The following is a 27,411-nucleotide window of genomic DNA, read 5'->3' on the forward strand; positions in this document are numbered from 1 at the left end:
TTTTAATGAAACAATATTTCCTACATTAGGGGGAGAAAAATTAGGGCCTGAAGCACAATATGAAATCACATGGAATGCCACGAGTTTAACTCATTTAGATTCTCGCACAAATTAAAGTGAACTTGAAGTTCAAAAGATTATACATTTGCAAGGGATTGCAAATTAGTTATCAAATTCTTTTGCAGATACTAAAGCCATATTAAAATCTCATATACTTGCTGCAAATATTTCAGCACGTATTGATGTCCCTGAAGGACAATAGTTGGTTAATAAACCTAAGTCGCAAGTTAACCATGGAAGGCATTTTGGTGCAAAAGATAAAACTCCTAGAATGAGAAAATTAAAATCTATAAACACTCTAGAAGAGGTTACAGAGATGAATAATCCATTCAACATTCACAAACCCATTTCTCCTGAAAATGAAATCCCCATTATATAATCTCCTGCAGAGAAATCTCCTCCTGAAGAGGAATCTCCTGAAAAGACATCCCTTCAAAAAGGATAGGTACCTGAAAATAATAATGAGATCTCAATTCATTACACAAGAGAAATATGGGATAGAAATAAAGTTGTTGTCAAAACACATTTGCATATGTAGTATCTACTGACATTACCAGAAGTAATGATGACATTACCAGGAGTAACGAGGATCCTGAACCTAAATCTGTTAATGAATATCGATATATAAGAGATCGACCATAATGGAAAGAGGCTATCACATCTGAATTAAACTCTCTATCAAAAAGAGAAGTTTTTGGACTTGTAGTCCAGACACCAAAAGATATCCAATCCGTTGGATACAAATGGGTATTTGTGCACTAGCGAAATAAAAATAATGAAATTACTTGATATAAAGTAAGACTTGTGGCATAAGGTTTCTCGCAAAAACTCAGAATTAATTATAAGGAGACATATTCTCCCGTAATGGATGGAATCACTTTCAGATTCCTAATTGGGCTAGCAATTGTTGAACGACTGAGTATGCGTCATATGGACATAGTAACAACATGGATCATTGGATAGTGAAATTTATATAAAAAATCTCTGAAGGATTTAAATTGCCTAAAGCAAAATCCAGAAATTTATGTTCAATTAAACTCCAACGTTCCTTATATGGATTAAAGCAATATGGATGCATGTGATACGTTTGATTGAGTACTTTGTGAAAGAAGGATTCATAAAAGATCAAATTTGTCCATGCGTTTTTATCAGAATCCATATTTGCTATAATTGTTGTTTATGTTGATAATTTGAAATTAGTTGGGATTCATGAAGAGCTCACAAAAATTGCTAATAGCGGAATTTGAGATGAAATATTTGGGAAAGGAAAAATATTGTCTTAGCCTACAAATTGAACATGTAAATGGCGGAATTCTTGTTCATCAATCTAAATATACTGAAAAGGTATTGAGATCTCCAATGATGGTGTGATTATGTTAAGAAAGATCAATTTCGACCTCATGATGAGGGGGAGTAATTACTTGGTCCTGAAATACCATATTTAAGTGCTATCGGCTCTCTAATGTTTCTGGAAAAGTGTACAAGACTCGGCATACATTTGCTTTAAACCTACCAGAAAGATATAACTTTGCTCATACTCGGCGATACTGGAATTAAATTAAACACATTCAATGCTATTTGAGACTAAAGCAGACGATTATAACAATATCCTCTAATCATTCTAAAATATTAGCTATCTATGAAGCTAGTAGAGAATACGTGTGGTTCAGATCAATGATCTCTCATTTCCAAGAAAATTATGATCTGCAATCAATCAATGATATTCCAACAGTTTTATATGAAAACAATGCTGTATGTATAGCTCAACCGAGAGGAGGATACATAAATGGTGACAAAACAAAACATATCTCTCAAAAATTCTTTTATATACATGAACTCTAGAAGAATGGTGATATAGATGTTTGGCAGATCTAATCAAGTGATAAATTAACAGATTTGTTCACCAAAACTTTGCCTATTATAACATTTAAGAAATTGATTTATCTTATCTCATTGGAATAAGACATCTTAAAGATCTTAATAGAATGAATTAATATATGTGTGACATCTAAAAGGGAGTGTTATGAAATATAGGTGGATGTCCCCCATGTCAACCATGAACATGCCCCATATATCTACACTAATTCATATCCCCATGAACTTGTCTCATATGTCTACACTAATTCATGTCTGTATGAACCTGTTCCATATCTGCACTAATTATATCCCCATATGAACCTACCCTATATGTTTGCACTAATAAAGTCAGGATGAGCTAACTTGTGAAAGTTATAAATACCTCCTCCCACATAGCCAATGTAAGGAAGAAAAGTGGAGTAGATAAAGAGAAGAGATATAACTTGTACAAAATCGATTTTGATATTTAATGTAAGGTCGGTTTCAAATCATCTTGTAATTCCGCTTGCAATAGTAAAGTTTTTGGTCCCATCCGCCTGTGGAATAGACATAACTGAACCACGTAAATTTCTGTCTCGTCTTATTTAATTTTTCTATTTATTTTCTACATCTTTTATAATAAGAATTGTAATTTTTGTTCCTAGTGATGCTTTTACTCTTTTAGGATTAATTAAATTATTAGTATAGATTTTACATTTACTTTCACATATAATTTTTTCCGCGGTTATTCTATGTAATGATAAAGCGGGGAGAGATGCAAGATACCCTCTCTGCTCCTTCCACCCGTTTCCAGTGTCTTCTCCTTCTCCAACCCTAATCCTACTCCTGCCTCCGTTGCACCGCGTGACCTCAGGCTTATGCCACTGCGCCGCCGTCCGCCTAACATCTCGCAACCAGATTCTCGTCATTTTCGTCGACTCTTGGTCTCTCAAGCTCTCTCTATCTCATTGCACCAAAAGCCCCAGCTGCCTGTTGAGTTCTTTCTATGTGATTATCACTGACGACCATTGCGAAGCCCTTCCGGCCATCCCAAAATAAGTAAGCCTATTCTTCATCTCCTCCCTCTCCTTCTCTTTGAATTGTCTCTGTATGTATTTTGAGTGCGTATGCGTGTGGAAGTAATGTATAATGCTGCCCTTTATCCTCTACTTTCACTTGTCGTTCTCTCTCTCAGTGCTCTAAGATTGCGCTCTTGTACATTTTAGCCGGTGAATTTTGATTTGGGTTTTTGAGAGGCTTATATGATTTACAGAAGTTGAAAATGTAAAACTGAGTCCAATGGAAGGGGTTATTACGATGTTTGTTTGAGAGAGAGCTCTGATTGTTATGGAATTTTGGTTACCGTTGGATATCAAATTTTGGAGGAGAAGATGGTGATAATGCTATTATGGAATATGGAGTTAGTCTTGGATGCTGATGTACATTGTTAGGTGACTGTGGATCATAAATTAAATTCTGCATGCAATATATGGATGAATGAGGCATCAAAACAAACATGAGAGGGCTACTTACAATCTTTTTTCTTCTTCTTCCTTAATCTCCTAATTAGTTTGCTTCCTTGATCCCATTGTCTCTCTTGCGACCACAGTGTTCCGCCCTCAGTTCCATTTCTCAATGCCTTTCAATCTCTTTCTTAGCATATGAATATTTCCTCAACGAATGGTAAAAATCTCTCATGAATCCTCCACTGTTTTGAGTGCTCTCAATTTCTAGCAAGTAATTCTGAGTTACCCCTATTTTGTAAATGATCTTGAGAGCCCCACACTCCCCCTTCTCTCAACTTTCTATCTCCCTCTCTTGTTCAAGAGCGTCCCCTCTCCCCATCTTTTTCTCTTTGCTTAGTTGCACAACCCCTTTTCCTTCTAAGAGCTCCTCCCTCTAGATGAGTGTAAATATGTGAGTTTATAGTTGCATGGGTTGGTAAGAGTTTGTTAGATTATTCTATATGCTTTTTGATCAATTAAGAATACTGCAATGATGTTAGATTACACTTGGCTTACAACATGTCTATTCTTAGGAATATAATGGTCATAAAATAGGAATTTGATGGCTTACAAAAAAAAGAGTAAAATTTAAGCTATTCCATTAAACATGGAATTGGATAGGAATAGACATTCCCAAAAAAGGGTGAAATTGGGGAATAATCATTCCTTATCTTTTCCATGTAATGGATTAATAAATGTGTTTTGTCCACTCATAGAAAACTTAGTTGGAGGTAATATGAATAGCAATTCGATTATCACACATCAACTCCATAAGCTAAGAATGTGGAAAATCTAGTTCTTCCAACATGTTCTTCAACTAAGTAAGTTCACATGTAGTATGTGCTACAGTCCTATACTTTGACTCAACGGTTGACTTGGCTATCACAAGTTGTTTCTTACTTTTCCAAGAAATCAAATTACCACCAACAAAGATATAATACCCGATTGTGTATCTTTGGTCGGAAGGCGACCCAATCTAATTTGTATTTGTATATCCTTGTTTGAGTGTGACCCATATCTTGACATAAGAGATCTCTCCCTGGTGCACCCATCTCAGAATGCGAGTTACTGCATCCTAGTGACTTGTTCTCGAGGTATTGAGAAATTGACTCACAACAATTGTTGCGAAAGATATACCTGGTCGAGTGACCATGAGATAATTCAACTTTCCAACAAGTCTTTTCTACTATATTGGGTTAGGCAACAAATTATCAATCTTTGTCACTAACTTACTATTGGGATCCATGAGTGTATCAATAGGTTTGGACCCTAACAACCCTGTCTCATTAAAAAGATAAAAAACATGCTTCCTTTATGAAAAGATGGTTCCCATAGGAGATATTGATACTTCTATACCCAAGAAGTGCTTCAATGGCCCAAGTCCTTGGTTTGAAACTTGCTGTAGGAAAAGCTTTAGGTTCTGGATGCCTTGATCATCATCACTAATGACCACAATTTCATTCACATACATAACAACCAAAATCCTGTTGGATGGAGTATGGTGAAGAAATATAGATTGCACACCGTCGGAGGCCAAACTCAAGTGCTACAACACTAAATCGGCCAAACCATGCTATGAGATAATGTTTTAATCCATATGGTGATTTCTTAAGCTGACATATTGAGTGTGACTCCCCCTAAGAAACAAACCCATGTTGCTCCATATAGACTTCTTGAAGATCACCATGTAGGAAAACATTCTTCACATCTAATTGATGTAGAGGCGAATGACAAGTAGTGGATAAGGAGTTGAACAAACATACTGGTGCCAAGTTTATTGACCGGAGATAATTTTTCTGAATAATACAAATCGTACACTTGAGTATATATCCTTCAAAAGCAAGGTGAGACTTCAAATGAGCCACAAAACCATCAAGTTTGACTTTCACATTGTACACTCGGCGACAGTCAACCACAAACTTATTAGGAGGAAGAGTTAGCAAATCGCAAGTATCATTATCATGTAGTGCATGCATCTCTTTAACCATTGCAGTCCTCCACCTTTACCTAGAATGGGATAGTGCTTCAGAAATAGCTTTTGGAAGAGTAACGAAAGATAGAGTACAGTAATTTGAGGGTGATAAGAAATCATAACAAACAAATTAGAGATTGGATGTTGGGTACAAGTGTATTTACCTTTTCGAGCATCTATAGGAGGATCAAATTGGATGAAGATGTAGGAGGTTTAGGCACAAATAATAGGTCGGGATTTGGAAGGAAAGGAAGAGGAAGGGACTTGTCAAGGCCAATAGAACTCAAGGAACACGAGTATTATGTAGACTCAAAAAATGTGACATCAATAGAGACAAAGAATTGATGTAAAGTAGGACTATAACATTGATATCCCTTTTAAGTATAGAAATAGCCCAAAAAAAATACATTTGATAGCATGGGGATCCAACTTATTTGTTCCTGGAGTTAACTAATGGACAAAGAACGCACAACTGAATATACGAGGAGGAAGGGAGAACAAAGGAGTCTTAGGGAAGATAACTGAATATGGGATTTCACCACCAAGGGCAATGGATGACATTTTATTGATAAGGGTAAGTTGTAAGCACAACATCACTCCAAAAAATTTCGGGGACATTCATGTGATGAATAAGGTATGAATGACTTCAAGAACATATTTATTTTTTAGTTTTGCAACTCCATTTTGTTATAGAGTGTGGGCACAAGAGGACTGATGGTTCATACTAGAATTAGTCATATAGGTAGTGAATTGGGTATTGAAGTACTCATTAGCATTATTAGTACAAAGTATCTTGATTGGCATGTCAAACTGAGTCTTTATTTGAGAGTAAAAAATCCAAAAGATATTAAACAATTTAGAACGATCTTTCACTAAATACAACCAAGTCATATTGGAGTAGTCATCACATATGTAACAGAGTACTGAAACCTTAACTTTGATGTGACACCACTAGGAACCCAAACATCAGAGTGCACTAGCATGAAAGGACTAACCACCTGTTTGTCGACTGATAAAACTCACACTCAAGATTAGACATAAAACTCAATGTAGAAGGTAGCTATTTCAACTTATCGAAGGATGGATGAGCAAGGCAAGAATGGATTTGAAGTGGTGTAGAAGCGGCTGCGTTGGCAATGGAAGGAGAGAGCAACTCAAAGTAGTAAGTCCGTGAGCCCTCACATCCTATGCCATTTGTTGTCCTTTTCTTTAGATCTTGAATAACTATAGAATAAGGAAAGAAGGTTGCAGAACAATTTAGTGACTTTGTAAGCTTACTAACTGACATGAGATTGAAAGGGGATTTAGGAATGTATGAAATAAAAGAAAGAGAGATGGAGGGACTATTATTTATTGTTCCTACTCCCTTAGCCACAGTAGTGAACCCATCAATAAAGGTAACTTGAGGTATATTTTTATAATACTGGAGGACAAAAAAGAAGTTGGTTGCACCTGTCATAGGTTAGGGGCAGCAAAATCGTTAACCCAAGGACTAGTGGGAAAGATACCGGATGACATACATATTGTAGGATTACCAATCTGAGCAAAAGATGAAATGTGATAAGATGCTTGTTGAGACAATTGATATGGTAGAAACCTTGAATACTCCTCCTTTGATATAGTCGTAGTATGTGGTTCACTCAAACAAGTGACTAACAAGGGAACCGTACATTTGGGATTTGCAGACTCTTTCCCAACACTAACAAACTTAGACCAAGGATAGCAAGATTAATTTCGGGAACAATCAAAACAACCACGAACAAGGTGAGTCACCATGAACAAGTCATAAATAAATCAGCACAAGGCTGTCACAGCACCAAGCAACTTAGACACAGCCCCAAGAAACCAACACATGGCACTGGAGCAATTGCAGCAACCACAAACAAGGTGACCCACCACATATGAATTGCAACTAAACCAAAATAAGGCTTCCACAGCGCATCCCACCCCCCTGCCCCTGAAAAAAAAACAATGATACACTGAGACAACCATGAACAAGGTAAACCATTGAAACAACCACAGACAAGTCACCAACAAACTGATACGATACTGCCACAACCTCAAAAAAACAGCTTATAAACACTGCCACTGCCCCCAAGAGACTCACCAATAGCCTTCACTAACACCGAACAACAACTAATGGGTAACCATGAGTGCATAACTGAAAAGGATGGGATCTTTGAGCAAAACACATGCAAACTGCTTGATATTATGGTCTATGGAAGGAATCAGAACATTTAGGAAGAAAAAAAAAATCAGAAAAAGGTGGTCGAAAACTGATGCAACCTTTGACCTGATGCAAACCACAAGCACACAACGTATGAATCAAAAAACACAACAAATACCATGTCTCAGACCCAATAAACTTATTAACCATTGACAAACTGCTTCGGGAAGCATCAAACAACCATTCCTCGGGTGCCACACATGATCAATAAAAAAGGTGAGATCTTTGGACAAAACACATCACAAAAACTTCACTAACATGCTAATATAGTGATTTGAGCACTGCTGGATGAATTTAAGGCAATAAACATGCCTGAAATTGGCTTCACATGTTGGCATGTGGGATCGGCCCTGGCAGCCTTCGACCTGTGGGGCACTAGCTGGAGATAGGATTTCACTGGGGCAAATCAGCAGTGTCTGTGGATGACTATGGTGTTGTTTTTTGCAAAAATCTATAGTAGATTTTGTGTTCCTGAATTGGTGTGTTGCCTGGAAAATTTCCAGTGACTGGTTTGACTTCTGGCAACTGCTGGCTGTTTTCTAGGGCTGTAGTGTTGCTGGAAATTCTTCTACGATGGTAGACGTGCAGCGGATTTAGGTTTTAGGCTTCGGTTTTGATGGTGGTTGTCACAATTAGGGTTTAGGTCTTAGAATCATGCTTTGATACCATGTTGAATAATTGGGTAAAATGGAAGGCCATCAATGGTAGGTCTTTCCCTTTACTTATAATATATGTCAAGTACAATGCCAATGACCATAATACCCTTACTCACACTTGCTAACATAACTCTAGCACATACTAATAATGCTAAATGACCAAATAATTGTTAACAAATTTATTTATTCATGAATTTAAGTGTTGATGAGGAACTTTGAAATTGTGGAGTGTGGACCATTTTTATGATTTTTGATGATGGAATTCCAAGATAAATATCTTGAGCATTTTTGGGGATCTTATAAATAAAATAAAAATGATGGAATCGTTGCTATATTATTTTTAAGTGAACCAATTTAAACTTTTTTTGGCCTTTTAAAATGGAAAAGCAGAGAATTTAAGCAAATTTGGGTTTTTGGCAAACAGGGAGGGTAAACTGAAATCCTTAAATAAATGGATGGCATGGTCAAAAAATTGAAATGTAAATAAAATAGAAAAATCCGCAACTCGGCCTATGGTGGGGCTTGTTGTGTTGAGGTGGGAGAAAAAGAGTATCTTTTAAATTATTTAAGTAGATTTTAGGCATAAGAGGGATAATCTAAAAAATCAATAAAAGAAAATCCACTATTTTGCTAAATATTTCCCTGTCCAAATGTCACGTACCTTTCAACAAATGTTATTTTAAGCATCTTGATTGTTTGAGGCTAACAAAGTGTATTCATCCAAGAAGCATACGAAAGCGTTGAGAATCATATTAATATTCCTTAAAGTATGTGGGAACTAAGTTTTTTTCCTTCCTTTTTTCCCTTTAATTCCTAAATCATTCCTGGAAAGGTTTTTTGGTTGCTTAAAAACACAATGAAGCAATAAAAATTTCCTCCATTATGGTTTCATGGATTTGGTGAATGTTTGGAATTGAAATAGTATTATCTTGTGACCCATATTTTGACCCACTGAGTTCCTTGACTTGAAAATTGTGATTCATAGGGAAATGGTTGGAATAAGATTAACAGGTAGGCGCCATAGCCATTTAGCTAGAAGAGGTAGAATCGTCCCTTTGGCATAAGGTAATAAGAATTAAGTTTGGGATGGGTGAGAATGGGTGGGATACAAATGCTAATTTAAGATGCTCTTTGGGGAGTATGTGGAGATCCATTTCTCAGATCTATCCTTCTTCCATCGCTCACACTAAATTTGAGGTTGTCATATTTGTTTTTGGAAAAACCCTTGGCTGGGAAATGCACCATGTTCAACTTCTCTCTTTTCTCCTTAACTTTGTTCTAAACAAAATAAAGTCATTTCTTTTTTTGTTGGTGAATTTGAGTAGTCCTTTGGTTTCGTAGATTCTTCATTTTAGGAGTCCTCTGAACAATACGGAGATGGTGGAATTGCCATCTTTGTTATCTTTATTGAATGGTGTTAGGAATATACGAACAAATTCCCGAAACCTGTGAGAAACAAATAGAGAAAGAATAACGCCAAATAAAAATTCAATCACACGCACAAGACAATATTTACGTGGTTCGGCAATTTGCCTACGTCCACGGAGTTGTAGGGATTTCAATATTATCAGGAAGAAAGCACAGAGAGTGTGGCGATACAATTCTCTCGCTCTCGTTCTCTCTCGCGGATACAACCACCGAAACCCTAATCACCCGAAAGCACCCTTTTATATGTTGCGCCTAGGGTTCCGTGGACTAAGCCTTAGGATAGAAATCTCTAATTAAATAGAGGTCGGGTCGTCATCCAAATCAAAACATAACTAGGCTCCACAAAAGCCCAACAAATCTCCCACTTGGAGACTAGTTCAATCACCAATATCAACTGCAATCCTCCTGAAAAACAATCCTCCATCCTTGCAACTCAAACCTCCTCTCCTTAAGTTAGAAGACCAACTGAAGCTGCACACAGCTTCAGTTTCTCAATAGTAACACCCTTAGTCAACATGTCTGCTGGGTTCTTAGATCCACATATCTTTTCAAGTATACCATCTTATCTTCAACAAGGTAACGGATAAAGTGGTATTTTGTTTGTATGTGTTTCGACTTTGAATGAAAAGCCGAATTTTTGGCAAGAAAGATTGCACTCTGACTGTTACTGTGTAGAATGCCCGTCTTCTGCTTCTTACCCAATTCCTCTAAGAAACCATGTAGCCAAATCATCTCCTTTCCAGCTTCAGTTGCTGCAACATACTCAGCTTCTGTAGTAGACAAAGTAACAATCTTTTGCAAATTAGAAGCCCAAGATATAGCTGTACCACCCAAAGTAAATACAAATCCAGTAGTACTCTTTCTACTATCATTATCACCAGCAAAATCAGCGTCTACATAACCCTGCAGTTTCAAACTTGCACCAGTGAAGCAAAGACATGTATCTGATGAACTCCTCAAATATCTCAGAATCCACTTTACTGCCTCCCAATGCTGCTTTCCTGGCCTACTCATGAATCTGCTCACGACTCCCACTGCATGTGCAATGTCTGGCCTTGTACACACCATAGCATACATCAAGCTGCCAATGGCTGAAGCATAGGGCACCTTGCTCATATGGTCCCTTTCTTCTTCTGTCTTCAGTGACTGTTCCTTGCTTAGTTTGAAATGACTCCCCAAGGGTGTGCTCATTGGTTTAGATTCATTCATGTTGAATCTGCTGAGAATTTTCTTCACGTACTCTGACTGTGAAAGCTTCAATGTACCAGTAGCCTTGTCTCTAATAATTCTCATTCCAAGGATTTGCTTTGTAGCTCCCAAATCCTTCATTGCAAACTGTTCTGACAATTGCTTCTTCAGATTATTAATCTCCTCAATGCTAGACCCTGCAATAAGCATATCATCTACATATAGCAGTAAAATGATATAAGAATTGTCAAAGAACTTAACATAACAACAGTGATCAGCTTCACATCTCTTGAACTCAATTTTATGCATAAAGCTATCAAACTTCTTATACCACTGTCTTGGAGCTTGTTTTAGACCATACAAGCTCTTTTTCAGTTTGCAGACTAAATTCTCTTGTCCTTGGACAATGAACCCTTCTGGCTGAATCATGTAGATGTCTTCCTCCAAGTCACCGTGAAGGAATGCCGTTTTCACATCTAACTGCTCAAGATGTAGATTTTTTGCAGCCACCATTCCCAGTACCAGTCTAATTGTTGATATCTTCACAACTGGAGAAAATATTTCTGTAAAGTCAATGCCTTCCTTTTGCTGAAACCCTTTGACAACTAATCTGGCTTTGTAGCGCTTGCTACCATCATGTTTGTTCTTTATTCTGTATACCCACTTGTTATGCAGAGCCTTCTTCCCTACTGGCAATTCAGTTAGTTCCCATGTCTGATTCCCTAACAAGGAGTCCATCTCATCCTTCATGGCTAACTCCCACTTGCTTGAACTCTTGTCCTGCAAGGCTTCATCATAACACTCTAGCTCACCACCATCAGTTAGCAGAAGATAATTTAAAGCAGGTGAATAACGCTGTGGAGGTCTAGTGGCCCTAGAAGATCTACGGACCGCAGCTACAGGTGTAATTTGAATTTCCTGCAATTCTACATTCTCCCTATTATCTTCACCCCTTTCCTGGACAGTATTTTCGGTCAACTCATCTAAGTTAATAAACTCAGAATTTTTCTGATCTATTGCTGTGACATCTGACACTACAGTTGACCTATCCTTGTACATAACCTGTTCGTTAAATATCACATTTCTACTTCTGATGATTTTCCTGTTTTGTTCATCCTAAAACCGTTAGCCAAATTTCTCATCACCATAGCCAATGAAATAGCATATTTTGGACTTTGCATCAAGTTTACTACGAGCATCAGAATCAACATAAACATAAGAAACACAACCAAAAACTTTTAAGTAAGAAAAATTTACCTCTTTATCGCTCCAAACCTCTTCAGGAAGTCTAAACTCCATGGGAACTGAAGGTCCTCGGTTTATCAGATAAGCTGCAGTACTGACAGCATCAGCCCAAAAAATTTTTGGTAATCCAGCATGTAGCCTCATACTCCTGGCACGCTCGTTGAGAGTTCTGTTCATGCGCTCAGCCACACCATTCTGCTGTGGTGTCCCAGGAATGGTCTTTTCTATTTTGATTCCATGTGTAGCACAATACTCTCTGAACCCTCCATCTATGTACTCTCCTCCGTTGTCCGACCTCAAACACTTTACTTTCAAACCTGTCTCAATCTCAACCATAGCCTTCCACTTCTTAAAAGTTTCAAATACATCATATTTATTTCTCAGAAAATAAACCCATACCTTTCTGGTTGAGTCATCAATGAAAGTAACGTAGTACCTTGAACCCCCAAGGGATGCAACAGGAGAAGGACCCCATAAATCTGTGTGCACTAACTCCAATTTTTCAGCCTTCGGTGTTCTGCCACTTTTCAAGAAACTCACCCTTTTCTGCTTTCCTAAGATGCAGCTTTCACACAATTCAAAATCAACAGACTTCAATTCCGGCAGTTTCCCTCTTGACAGCAGCATCTTCATCCCCTTCTCACTCATGTGACCAAGTCTGCGGTGCCATAAGCTTGTATCAGTATTTGCTTCAGCAACTGCAATTGTATCTCTTGGACTTGACGTCATGTATAAAGTACCAGATTTCTTTCCACGAGCCAATACTCTGGCTCCCTTTGTAACCTTCCAAGTGCCACCAGCAAACAACATCGCATGCCCTTCATCATCAAGCTGTCCGACAGAAATCAAATTCCTTCTCAGGTCAGGAATATGTCGTACCTTCTCTAGTAACCAAACAGACCCATTTGGCAGTGACATCCGGACGTTTCCCATACCCACAACATCCAAGGCTGTACCATCAGCCAAATATACCTTACCAAAATCTCCTGCTACATAATTCTGTATGATTTCATGGTGTGAAGTAGTATGAAATGAAGCTCCTGAGTCCAAAACCCAATCATCAAGTGGACTGTCTACTGCAAGAAGTAGTGCATCCTGTACCTCTTCTGTTACAACATTAGCGGAATCATCCTCACTCTTCTTCTTAAGACTTTTGCATTGTCTCCTAAAGTGACCTGTTTTCCCGCAGTTCCAGCATTGTCCCTTTTGGCCAGGTCTGGACTTACTTCTGTTTCGATTATAGTTTCTGGATTTTGATCTACCCCGATCTGAATTTCGGTCATTACCTCTGCCTCTGGTCTCAAGATTTAGGGCAGAGCCGGATCCTGAGGTTTCGCCTGCATCTCTTCTGCGAATCTCCTCAGCCAGAATTAAATCTCGTATATCATTATACTTCAATTTTTCCTTTCCAGTAGAATTGCTTACTGCCATCCTCATTGCCTCCCAACTGTTTGGCAACGAAGCCAAAACGATCAGTGCACGAATCTCATCATCAAAATCAATTTCTATCGACGATAATTGATTTGTGATAGTATTGAACTCATTCAGATGTTGTGCTACAGATGCGTTTTCTGTCATCTTTAAATTAAATAATTTCTTCATCAGATGTACCTTATTATTTGCTGATGGTTTTTCATACATACCAGATAGAGCCTTCATCAAATCTGCTGTAGTTTTCTCCTTCACGACGTTGTGTGCAACAGACCTGGACAGAGTTAATCTTATAACTCCTAGTACCTGTCTGTCAAGGAGTGTCCATTCCTCGTCCTTCATAGTAGCAGGTTTTTCTCCTAGAAGCGGTAGATGTAACTTCTTCCCATAGAGATAATCCTCGATCTGCATCCTCCAGAATCCAAAGTCTATGCCGTCAAACTTTTCTATTCTAGACGCCCTTCCTACTTCCTCTGCCATTGCTCCCACTCGAACCTAACCCTAGGCTCTGATACCAGTTGTTAGGAATATACGAACAAATTCCCGAAACCTGTGAGAAACAAATAGAGAAAGAATAACGCCAAATAAAAATTCAATCACACGCACAAGACAATATTTACGTGGTTCGGCAATTTGCCTACGTCCACGGAGTTGCAGGGATTTCAATATTATCAGGAAGAAAGCACAGAGAGTGTGGCGATACAATTCTCTCGCTCTCGTTCTCTCTCGCGGATACAACCACCGAAACCCTAATCACCCGAAAGCACCCTTTTATATGTTGCGCCTAGGGTTCCGTGGACTAAGCCTTAGGATAGAAATCTCTAATTAAATAGAGGTCGGGTCGTCATCCAAATCAAAACATAACTAGGCTCCACAAAAGCCCAACAAGTGGCTGTAACCTTTCTTCAGGGAGGGACGTTCATTCTTGGTCTTTGGACCAGTCAGGTGTGTTTTTTCTTGCAGATATTTTTTGAATTTTTGATTTGTTCCAACTCTTCTTTCTTGCTATACTCTATTATTTGGATGGCTAAGGTACCCCCTGAAATAAAGGCTTTCATTTGGGTGGTTGTGCTTTATAAGATAAATATGCAAATTAGGAGGCCTATGAAGGCTCTCTCTCCTGATGTATGTGTGCTCTGTTACAAGAACTCTAATACAACTTCTCACCTTTTGTAAGGCAAATTTGCTTGGAGTATTTGGAATATGCTTTTTGGCATTATGGGAGAAAGCTGGGCTTGTCCTCCCTCGATGGAAGACTTTTTAGGAATATCCGTTGCAGACTTTAGTAGAATAAAGAATGGGGCTACTTTATGGTAGTGTGACTTTTACTTAGTATTATGGGGTTTATGGATGGAATGTAGTACTTGAATATTTTCTGAGAAGAAATAAACCAGATGTTGGTTTGGGAAAAAATAAAGTATTTGGCCTCTTTGCAGTGTTTTGGGTATGGATTTTTTAAAGAGGCAAGTTTTTAGGAGTTTCAAAGAGATTGGAGGAACAAGTTGACTGGATGATTTTTTCTTGAGCTTTTTCAATTTTTTTTGTTTAGTCTTGGAGTGTCTCAGTTTAGCTCAAGAGATTTCTCACAGCCCTCTTGTAATTCTCTTTTTATTAATGATACCTTCTTTTGTTTTCACAAAAAAAAAAAAGGATTCACAGTTAGGCAGTATGGGAGGGATTTAAGTGATTTTACAGACATGTATCTTCCTATCTTAAAAATAAACTATTATAATGTGTTCCACATGGATTATGGATTTAGAATTTATTAAGTTGCAGTATAATTACACAATATTATAAAATACTACAATTAAGGTTTATTTTTCCAAAGAGAAAAACAAATTAATTATACTTTGATCAAATTTAATAGTTTTGTTATCATGAATACAAAGATATGTTTTCAAATATGATAATATTATCAATAAACAATGAATACAAATTCAAATCTTGAATTTTAAATAGTTTTTGTTATTAGTAATATTTTGGAACAAGTCATGTCTTGTTTGAATTTATTTACATAATGAAAGTTTGATAGGTATTCTATTTTGATTTTAAACTTATTAATTGAAAGCATTATTAACGTCACTTTTTTTCTGCTTGGCAAAAAGGGGGCAGGGGGTGACCTCACTGCACCCCACTGAAGCTCTAGTGGTCCTGAACCCCTCCGCATGTTCCAAGCTTTAGTTGTTAATATCAAATTTGTTTCCCAACAATTTATGATTGCCAAGAACTTCATTTAATAGGGGTATGTAGGCTAAAAATGATGTGTAGTTCTTTTTTCAAGGGTTTTAATTGATTTTTTATTCCCTCATGCCCAAACTCAAAATTTTAAGTTTCATAATGGGAGGTGCCAAATGAGATTGTTTTTGGCATTCTGAGAAAATAACTAGATACCATGGAAGTTAAAGGCTCGCTGGAGGCGTGCCTAGGTGTGAGGTGCACTTGGTTGATGAGGCTTGCGCCTCATAGGATTCAAGTCGAGATGAGCTTTGAGAGTCGTTGGGAGGGCCATGAGTTGCACCTAATGCCTGTTTACCTTATACCTTTTTTTTTCCCCTTCTTTATTACCAGTTATTTGATTTGTGTGTATAATTTTGAAAAAAAAGTGAAAAACATTGGATAATATCTTATTTTATCTTGCAAGTTGCATCTAATGTCTCTTAAGAATTTTCTTTGATAAAAAAAAAAGAATCTCAGCCTCCAATGAGACAGGCAGAGCCAAGATCAAAGGCTGACCATAGATTCCTGAGGCCAACTCTCAGGCTTTGACTGAAAGCCGACTCCTGTTCTTTTCTTCTTCTTCTTCTGGATCGACCAATTTCAGTTTTCTGCTACTCTCAGCCAGAGCTGCTGTGACCCTCCTTATTTTATTTTATATATTTTTTCCAACATTTTGGAATTTCTGCTATTTTTCCTTAAATTTCTGCTTTGCTGCTATCAGGCATCTTTTTCTTCTTCTGTCCTTCTCTCCTATTTTCAGTCAGAGCTGTGATCCCATTTTTTGATGCTCTTTGTTTAGCTGTCTTATTTTTTGGTCGAATTTCTGCTACATTTCCAGAAATTTCTTTTTTGCTGCTTCTAGTCTTCTTTCTTCTTCTTCTGGACTCGTCTGCCGCTCACGATTGGAGCCGCTCTGAGCCCTTTTAATTTTTTTTGTTGTTGTTTTTTATCTGAAATTGCACTGCTTTTTTTCCTGGGCATTACTGCTTTTGTTATCTGGAATTTCTGGCATGGACACTCTGCTTTTCTTTCCTACTGCTTGTTCTGTGTATCTTCTGTGGAATTTATGGCATGAAGGCTGCTTATTTTTGAAAATTGTAATTATGATGTTCATTTGTGTTCAAGTACTGACTATTTTGGGATTTTAAAATTCAAATATTAGTGCTAATGTGTTTACAAATAGAGAATCCACTATATAGGGCATTTACACACAATTTTAATAAATGTGCACCTCTCCATATCTAAACACTTCTATTTTCATAATAAACTATTTCTATTCTTGAGTGGAATCAAACAATTTGAGACCTAGAATTGCCAAACTATATAGAAAAAGTCATGGACCAAAATTTTGAAGACAATTTGAAAGAGGTAAAACTGTTCTTGGAAAAGGTTGTGTGGCATTTTGCATAGAAAAGTAGTGAATTTTATTATTATTTAAATTATTAGGTTTGATTGAGAACCAATTGGATCTCTGTTGTATCTGGGCTAGATGAAAATGGTTATTGAATAGAAAATTGTAATATTTGAATCACAAATCATAAGATTTGATTTGAGAATCGTAAGAGTCAAATTGAGAACCCTAGGATTCAAGGTTAATTCTTGTTTATTTTGATTTGCCTACTAAATACGAATCAAGAATTGAACAATATTGACAACCATGCCTTGAATAACAACAATAATTTTAATGATAAATAATAATAGTTAACGATAGCAATGATGAAAACAAACCATAATAAATTTTTTATATAATGACTACTAAAATGATTTTTTTAACAAACAGCACAAATATCATCCTAAAACAAATTATCTCATTAATTTGAATTTTGATGGGTATTCAAAATAATGGAATGGGTTTTGGATTCCCTATTTTGGGCCGTTGGATATGTTTCATGTAGGATTTTGTTCCGTTTCCAACTATTAAGCATTGGCATTTTTTTTGGGAGCCTCAATTGTTCGTATACAACATGTGTTCGATATTGACACACCCTGATATGTATCTAAAATTAAGGGTTTGATTGGTAAGATTTTTTTAATTCGAAACTAGAGATCCGAAAAAAAGGGCAGCTTGGTGGACAAATCTCCTGCTTAAAGGCCACAGTGGGTCTATAGTACATAGCCTTACCTTGCATTTTGCAAGAGACTGTTTTCACGCTTCAAACCCGTAACCTCTAGGTTTAATGGAAAAATTTGTGTTTGGTTAACATGTTCTCAAAAAACTATTTTGGGAAATGTATCCAAAAGCAATACCCTTAAAACAAATATTTTTAGGGAATGAATTTGAGTTGTTTACTGTGTTTTTGGATACAATTTCTCAGATACACGGGAAACATAGGATGTGGGGTAATATTATCATTGTCATCATCATTTAGAAGATTCAACTGAGGCTCGCACAAGGTCTTAAATTTCGATTTCGACTCAAATTTCGAAGCTCCAAAAGTACGGAAATTTCGACCGAAATTTCGATTTCAATGTCAATTTTGATTTCGATTTGAAAAAATAATAGAAACTAGTAGTAAAGCATGAAATTATTTGTGAAACTTTAGAAATGGTTAACGAACATAATAATATAAGTTTTAAAATTAATATATTACAAATTAAATACATCTATGTTTTGTATGAAGTGGAAAAGTCGTAAAATAGTATGTGTATCAAACTTTCTTGTAAGATAATGTACATTAAACATATTCAGTTAATGCAAATGAAATTCATAAATCATTTAAAAATTATTTATGATACAAATATTGATAATTTAGACATGAATGGTTAAATAAAATATTTCTATAAGTTTATTTTTTCATATAATTACAAAAGCACTTGTGATAACCTTTTGTTTCAACAAAAGAAATTAAAAGAGAAATTTCACTTCACTCTTGAATCTCTCGTTTGAATTTCGACAAAATTTCATTGCATAGTTAAAATTTCGACAAATTTAGCTAAAATTTTGAGGTTTTGATAAATTTCGGATGATTCGTTGAGATTTCAACAGAAATTATGCAAGAAGGAAATCGATTGCCATTTTGATTTCGAGGGTGACGAAAATCGGAAATTTCGACTGAAATTTCGACAATTTCGTGGAAATTTAAGACCATGGGCTCACCTCAAGACAAGGCATGCCTGAAATTGGGCTCAGTCTAAAATACCAAATCCAAAAAGGATCACTACATTACATGCTAAGGCTTATGCATTTGTTGAGATGGCTTTCCTATTGTGCTGTTAGTTGAGGGCTACGAGGCCTGCACATTTTGGGCATGCGAATCTCAATTTAGATTTGTCTAGAATAAGCCAGAGGAATGCTTCTTGAATCTTAACATTTCCAAAATAATTGAAAGTTGCATCTTAGATCTTGAAACTAGTGTCAACTTTGTAATTTTCTAATTTTTTTTCTTTATGTTTAAAAATGTCTAAAAGCAAAATTCCCAAAAGGCTTATGCTTCAATATCATAAGGCTTACACCTCACCTCATGTCGTTGCCTTTAAAAAAAAGTTGATGATGATGATGATGATAATTATAATTATTAATATTATTATGTTGTTATAATTATTTGATAATTTACGAATTGGTATTAAAATTACTGTTGTTGAATATGATTAACCTAGCTTTGCCCATTTTTTTTTTTCCTGAATTTCTTATGTATTTGGATTTACTTAACCAAACAGAATTTCACTGTTACTTATTTTTTGGAACAGTTTCATCTTTTTTTTTTTTCAAAAAATTATAAATAATCAATAATACAATCTCTTCTTGTCATTTTTGGAAACAAGATTTGAATATACAATGTCTGATCTTTTTTAACAAATGTGGGCTGATTAATTTATTTTTATTTTTGAACAGACACTCCTTGAGGCCCTGCTCCTTTTAATTCTGTTGTCAAAACCCTAAAAAAACTTCTTATGAGGAGAAGCCAAGAGATTGGGAGTTGAGAGGTTGTTTGACATTGGAGTGTTTGGTCTTTGGAGCTGTAGCGCCACTACGCCAGCCTTGCAAAGCCCTGTGGGACCTCACATTCTCTTGGATTCCTTTGCTCACTGGAGCAAAAACAACAAAAGGAGTTGCGATTGTTGGAGGAAGATCATTGGCTTTCTTGCTTCTTCGATTCGAGCTTAGAACCCAGCTAACACAACAGGTAAGTCCATTAATAATTATTTAATTTTATTATTAAATCCTGTATGAGCTGTGTCCATGGCCTACCATTGGCCATGCCCCTTGAGTCGTTTTTCTGCTGGACCAATATTCTCTAATATGAATGTAATTGATGGTTGTATAACTGAAGTTTGCTGAATGTGCGATTGGTAATAGTGCACGAATAATGCCTGTATTTCATTTTAAACTAAAATTACCTCAATATTTGTCATCTAAAAGGGAAAACATGCCTAAATATGATTTCGATTAATTAACGAATCCGTGTTGTGCTGTATCCTCATCTTGTCAAAATTGCCGTATTGTTGTCTCTGTATTATTTTGTATCCATGTCCTGTGTCGGTATTCGTGCTTCCTAGGCTTCCAAACTTGAGTATCAATTATTTCGATTGCCACATTTTCCAAAATCCTTCAAGATATGTGAGCGAAATGTTCCTTCAAGGTGAAAGGAGAAAAATGCTAATTAGGTGTTTAGTTCAAAAAATCACATGCCTAAGAATTTTCTGTTTTGGAATACTTATGGGAAACTGGATTACCAAACAAATAAATGGACATATTTTATATGCCTGCTTTGTAGAATTTTTAAGATGAATAAAATGTGAACATCAAGAATTCACAACCTTTCTGAATATTTTTAAAGACATACTAAATCATAGGAATGGTTAGTTACATCCCAACATGTGTGAACCATTTTTCATTGATGATGTTGAATGCATTTAGTGCATTGATTACATTTAGGGGAAAAAAAATTTCTTAGGAGGAACCTAAAAATGAGAAAGTAGTGAAAAATTATTGAAGACAGAATAGAGAGGAAATATATATGTTTTTCTTTTTAAATGGTAGGAGAGAGCTAAGAAGAGAAGCATTTGGGTTTTTTCAACTTGTATAGAAGAGTGCAGCTGCATCACCTACATTAAACGTATTTCTTATGATCCCACTCTGCTCAAATCAACAAAACCAGATCGAATTCACCAGCCCCACATTCATACTCCTCTACAATCTCCCCACACTTTCCACCTTGAATGTTCCAATCCTTCATTCTTCCTACCCTGTATCTATTTCAGTGAACTTCGAGAGTTTGGCTATCTGTTTATTGAAACAGTTAAAAGTTTTGGTCAGCTTGGGCTTTTATTGGTATGCGATGAGTCCCTTCTTGTGACTTGTTTTTGAATGGGCTTATATTTTTACTTCCAAAATTTTTGTCTTGCCTTACAATCATAGTGTAATTGATTAAGGTAAGCTTGATGGTAGGCCATATGAACATAAACCAATTGAAGGAGCTTAGTCCTGATGATTTTCCATTTGGGTTTACACTCTATTGAAGGAGTTTGGTTTTGATGAAGCTTCGCATGCAAACTAAAAGCACCCACATTGCCCTTTTCCACTTCAATTCAGCCCAAATTTATCTACATTGGTCATGAGGGTGTTTAATTAAATGTGGCGAAGAAGTGAGGGAATTAGTAGGGTGCTTTGAGCAAGCATGTAAAGCAGGCCTGAGAATTTTATTTCACTTTTCCACTGTTATGGCTTTTTCTTATGACCAAAGAATTATTAAAGTGCTTATGGCAATTTTTGTTACATCTTTAAGATGACTATGTTGATGCTTCTGCTGTTTCAAGTTTCAACTAGGTGATATCACAATTGAAATTGAAAGTTCTCTTTTTGAGTTTTAAGATTTTGTCTTTTTCAAGGTTAATGTGGTGCTTGCCAACTTATAGCGATACTTGATTTGTGAATCAATAATTACAGAGGCAATATTTAGAATGACTGCAAACCTGATAACCTGATGAGTGTTTATCATTTATTTTTTTTACAATTTTGTTTAAAAGAATGTATTTCTTTGTAGGTATTGATTTGCTGGGGAACTTTTCCAACACAGAGCTTTTTCACTTTTTATCTTTGTAGTTCTTTTATCTTTGCCTTCTTGCTTTCAATTATATTTTTCTCTTCGTTTATCCAACTATTAGATTTATCTGATCATTTATGAGTCAGATTCCTCCTGAAGTATGATATCTGCTTGGCCTCGATACGCTCATTCTTTTGTGGGTCAACCTGTTTCAGGCTACTCAAATTTCCTATTACATGGTTTTTATTGACTCAGCCGTTGCATAGGATGTGAGATCCCTCCACTTTTTTATACAGAGTTGAAGTGCAACGAATCAAAGATGCTAGTAGCTTCTCATTTTCACCCATTCCTTGACATTTGTGACAGGTCTCTCTCTCTCTCTCTCTCACACACACACGCGCGTGTACACACACACACACACATACACGCACTCAAACACTCTCTCTCCCTCTTTGCATGTGCTCACACTTTTGTTTTAACCCTTGTTCTGTTTTTATTTTTATTATATATTTTTTGGGGGGAAGGGAGATGGGAGCTTAAAAGAATTCTCTTCCCTGTTTATTGACTTGCAACTGAAGCTTAAAAAAATTGCAGAAATAGCATTATCAAACAGCGTGGGTGGATGAAGTACAAATCCTTGAATTCAAGTCAATTTGTTGGAAGATTTGGCTTCACTCGACGAATTCAGACTCCCAAATTTCTCATACCTGTCCGACAAACCAGCACTTTTGTGATTCCGAACACAGATGATGGCCACCTTGCTGTATCCTTGACCGAGGAGAATGCAAACACAAATCATGGTCTCAACAATGGAGTAGAGACTTGGTTGAGCAAATGGTCACCTCCTGGGTACCTATGGAGAGGATTATCGGTTCCCATCCTGGCAGGGCAGGTAATTTTAAGGACCCTGAAAGGCAAAGTCCACTGGAGGAACACACTCCAACAACTAGAAAGAGTTGGGCCGAAATCAGTTGGTGTCTGTCTCTTAACTTCGGCCTTTGTTGGCATGGCCTTCACCATCCAATTTGTTAGAGAATTCACCAGATTAGGTTTGAACAGATCTGTTGGTGGTGTACTCGCCCTGGCCTTCGCAAGGGAGCTGAGTCCTGTGGTGACATCGGTGGTAGTTGCAGGTCGTATTGGTAGTGCTTTTGCTGCAGAGTTGGGAACAATGCAGGTTTCTGAGCAAACTGACACCTTGAGAGTTCTTGGGGCAAATCCTGTTGATTATCTGATCACACCAAGAGTGCTTGCATCTTGCATTGCGTTACCTATTTTGACTTTAATGTGTTTCACGGTGGGAATGGCTTCCAGTGCTCTGTTGGCTGACACTGTTTATGGGGTTAGCATTAACATTATCTTGGATTCTGCTCAGAGAGCTCTCAAGTCGTGGGATATAATTAGTGCAATGATCAAGTCGCAAGTTTTTGGTGCAATCATATCTATTGTGAGCTGTGCATGGGGAGTTACTACCATGGGAGGTGCCAAAGGTGTTGGAGAGTCGACAACTTCAGCCGTCGTCCTCTCTCTGGTTGGTATTTTTATTGCTGATTTTGCACTTTCTTGTATCTTCTTTCAGGGAGCTGGGGATTCACTTAAGAATTGTGTATAATGTAGGGGACATCATATTGTTGCGCAGTTTTTTTTATTTCGTTGTAAATAGTCAAGCATCAGAAACCGGGGAAAAAGGGGTGAGGGGTAATGGTTTTTGTTGCATGAAATGATCTTTTGGGATTCAAATCTAGAACATAGTTCAAAGTAAAAATAAATTGGTTTTATTGCCAATAGGCAGGATCACTGCCTAGGTATATATATGTGTGTGTGTGTGTCTATATATATATATATATATATATCGTGACAATTAATTAATTGAAAAAAAATCATGATATGAAGTTCAGAATAATTCATAACAATTATTTGAAAAAAAAAACAAGAAAAAGAAGAAGATGAGTATGAAACAAACAAGGAGCATTGAAATGGATACACCTCGAGATTTATGAAATGTGTTTATTGAAGTTTAAAATATTTCTTAGATAATCAATTATTCTTTTTGTATAGCGGATCAATATTTAAACTTGTATGAGTTTAGAATATTTCATAGATAATCAATTATACTTTTTGCACAGCTGATCAATCTTTAAACTTGTATGACTCTTCTATTTGAAATTGACAGCATATGACTTAACCAATAACAGAAATTTTAATTGACAGCAGGCATTTATTTGAAGGACATGAAATTAAATAAAAATCAAATTCAATGAAATTGAAAGATTCAAAAGATCAATATATATATATATATATATATATATATATATATATATTTGCAATTCTCATTACTTCAAAGTTAATTGTCTTATTTCCTTTGAAAATAATTTTGTATGGACATCAATATCAATATAGAACAAAGAAGTAAAAAGAGAAAAGAAATGAGAACCTAAATAATAAATGCATGTTGGAAATATTTCAACTTTTGACTAATTATAGTAAGACCAAATAAATGGTGGAAATAGAGTGCAAAAGAATGAAGTAATATAATTTAATGTCATTATTTTTGTTGAAATTTGATTAACTACAAATGTTCGTATTTGGAAAAATTTGGCAATAAAAGTAAGGGATGGAAATTTTCTCTTTGTTGTAGGCTTAATAATCTCACGGACTTAAAAAAAAAAAAAAAAAAAAAAAAAAAAAAAAATAGATTTAGATCCAAGATTTTTAAAATTTGGGAATAATGGCTTTTTTAGAAGGATGATGTGCATAAAGACAATAAAATTCAAAATTTGACCCAAAGTATGACTAGAAATAATTTTGTAGTTGCTTAATGCTACTCACAATATATAATTTTAGAAAGCTCTAAATAATCAAGAGTAAAGATTTCTATCTCAAACTAATTTCATATTCTCACCCCCTTTTTAGGGTCCACTTCATGTTTCTAGACTTGGGTAGAAGTTAGAAACCTAACTTTCTTTACAAAAGATCAATCATTGGATAGATTACAAACATAAACCGAAACATAAAGGATGAGAATTAAATTGAGAATAAGAAGGATATGATTTAAGGTTATTGACGATGGTCTTAGATCATCAATAGCTCCTTGTATTTCAATTAGGTAACAAACAAATTAAAATAAAATTAAGATAGATAGGTTAAGATGAAAAGGAGATAAAGTGCTTACTTGAAATGCCAAAAGAGAGTTTCCTTGAAGGTAACTGTTGACATGGAGCATGGAGTCAATATGCGCCCATCATTGAAGCCATCAAAATGTCAAATGACATGTTTCTTTGGAAGAACCCTCCCTTTTTGTTGCATTTGGTTCAAGCCATTATCTAAATTCTACTAAATTTAGCAAATTCAAATGAAGGGTCACACCAATGAATGGAGATATTTTTTTGGGAAATGGTTAGCCACTTTGATGAGAAGATGATCGCCTCCCTTCGCTACAATCCATGACCCCAGAAGCTGCTTATTTAGCGTTAACATGCTCATGGTGTGCATCAAACTTTTTTGGCTCAATAAATAATAAACTGCAGTATTGAAGACACATAATTATCCTTTGAAAGTATAATAAGGCTACACTTACCAAAAAGTAAAGTCGAGATCATTGGCCAAACTTTATAATGTTTATATTGCATTCTTCCAAGTCAATTGACCCTAAACTCTATAATGTTCCCAAATTTTCAAATCCTTTGCAAAAACCTTGGGGAAAAAAAAAAAAGGCAATCGCGTGCTCTCTAGTATCTCCCTGCACTATCATGTATGCAGAACCTTCACCTCCAAAATCCTTAATAAATCTCCACAACCCCTCTTCCACTGCTTGCTTCAAATTGAACCCTCAGTTCAAATTGTTCTTTTCCTTTGATTGCTTGATTTATATAACAAGATAAATAACCTAAGGGAATTCAAATTATACAGTGACGGAATGAAAATGCATAGAAAATGAAGAGGAAGAGGTTGAAGACAACCAAATGACTATTTGTGTTTAGGTTTTGGGATATGGAAGAAATTTTCATTTTGAATGAATGAATATAAAGGGTAAATTTGGAATTTTAAAATTTGACACCTTGGGACTACTAGATTTTCTCCTTTATGCTTTTAAAAGTATTTTAATATATACAAATATAAATATAAATATAAATAAATAAGACCTAACTAGCAAGTCACATAAACCCCCCCTCCTTTTTAAGCCCCTAGTCTCGTAGACACTTTAAATTTCCTAATTCACGCTTCTTCAATTTCCTTTTACTTGCATCCAAGAGAACTTTGTTACCTCTAGGATTAGAAAAACACAAAATTATCTCATCTATCCATTATTAACCTTCAAAGTTTCTTTCATCAAACTAAACAATTAGAGTGGCAATGACAGATAGGATAAATACCAAAGTAATTGATTCAAAATCATAGCCTCTGATATTAAATTTCATCCAAAAGCAAACTGTCCACATCTACAAGTTCACATATATCAACACTTCTAGAAGAAGGTAAGAAGAAAATATATTAATCTTGGGGAAACAACATACATTGAAAGAAGATTACAAACAACATTAAAAAGTATAAAACACCAACAAAATTATCAAAAACTAACTAAACCTTAACATGAGTAATTTATATTTCATTATATCCATTTATTAAGGAGATTAAACAACTGGGATTGATAGAGTGATCTTTAAACACAATTCTTGTCCTTCCTCTCCATATGATATACTGAAGTAGGTATAATCAATTTATTCAAACTTGCAATAGCTACCTTTAAATTTGTAATTTTTCTAAGCTCATTCTTCTACATTTGTGAAGGATTCCAAATTCCTTTTGACTTAGTCATTGCCTTGTATACTAAAGAACAAGGAAAAAAAAGAAAGAAAAAAAATGGTCATTGCTTTCATTTGCCTCTCTACAGGGGGAAAAAAAATAGTGGTGATTGGATATCCTTCCATTTAGTCACCATGTTAAGAGTTCTTAGCCTATTTTAGGCAACCCATAGTGCAATAGCATATCTAGGAATGTTTTAAACCAAATCATTTTATGTCAATAGGTGAAATTATAATTCTCCCTATTGACATCCCAAACTTTAGTAAACAAAATGTTTTTAAGCCTATTTCCAGTGACAGTTAATTGATTAGCCTTTTCTGGATCAGAGTGGAAATTGATAGCTAGTATGACTTCATGAACTATGCGAGAACCTAATCTAGACTAGGCCTATACATTGCCTTATATTAATTCTGACACCTTTGCATTTGTGGGAAGTAAAAATTCTCTTAATATGGGGAAATTATATTTATAGTCAAGAGGCCAAAAGTATGTCAGTTGTAAAAAAATAGTGCCCTTTCCATTTCCAATTTTGTATTTGAAGCAATTGGCCACTTTATCCCTAATTTTCAAAATCCTTTTTGAGGAAGGAATGTCATGGGGAGGAGGGTTAATAGCTGGTAGGCTCACAAAGGTTTGGGTTCTTAACTACCAAAGATAAAATTTATAAACCTAACTAACCCAAGTTCAGTAGAACACTAAGTAAGTCGGGTGTCGATCCACAAGAACTACAATGTAGTTATTTACCACTTCCAGCCTAATTTACTACACTTTATGTAAAATGGAAAAAGGAGAGATTTTGAAATGGTTTTTCTAACAACTACAAAAGCATGTAAATTTATATTAACACTACTCCTAGAAA

General features: G+C 35.8%; 1 protein-coding gene across 3 annotated transcripts; it reads left to right on the forward strand.

Annotated features, from left to right (window-relative positions):
* The first annotated feature begins 2,653 nt into the window (after positions 1–2,653).
* On the forward strand, positions 2,654–23,559 carry LOC131164674 (protein TRIGALACTOSYLDIACYLGLYCEROL 1, chloroplastic). Of its 3 annotated transcripts, none has more exons than XM_058122048.1 (4): positions 2,654–2,955; positions 19,598–19,889; positions 21,965–22,115; positions 22,344–23,559. In XM_058122048.1, exons 3-4 carry the CDS (start codon positions 22,069–22,071, stop codon positions 23,359–23,361), a joined length of 1,065 nt encoding a protein of 354 aa, XP_057978031.1. In that variant the 5' UTR covers positions 2,654–2,955; positions 19,598–19,889; positions 21,965–22,068; the 3' UTR covers positions 23,362–23,559. The 3 variants fall into 3 exon arrangements, with proteins under 3 accessions (XP_057978031.1, XP_057978032.1, XP_057978033.1); XM_058122049.1 differs by having other exon boundaries at positions 2,668–2,955; positions 22,005–22,115; XM_058122050.1 differs by having other exon boundaries at positions 2,668–2,955; positions 22,046–22,115.
* The last annotated feature ends 3,852 nt before the right edge of the window (positions 23,560–27,411 follow it).

Source organism: Malania oleifera, chromosome 9 (genome assembly GCF_029873635.1).
Source record: "Malania oleifera isolate guangnan ecotype guangnan chromosome 9, ASM2987363v1, whole genome shotgun sequence".
Taxonomy (NCBI): Eukaryota; Viridiplantae; Streptophyta; class Magnoliopsida; order Santalales; family Ximeniaceae; genus Malania; species Malania oleifera.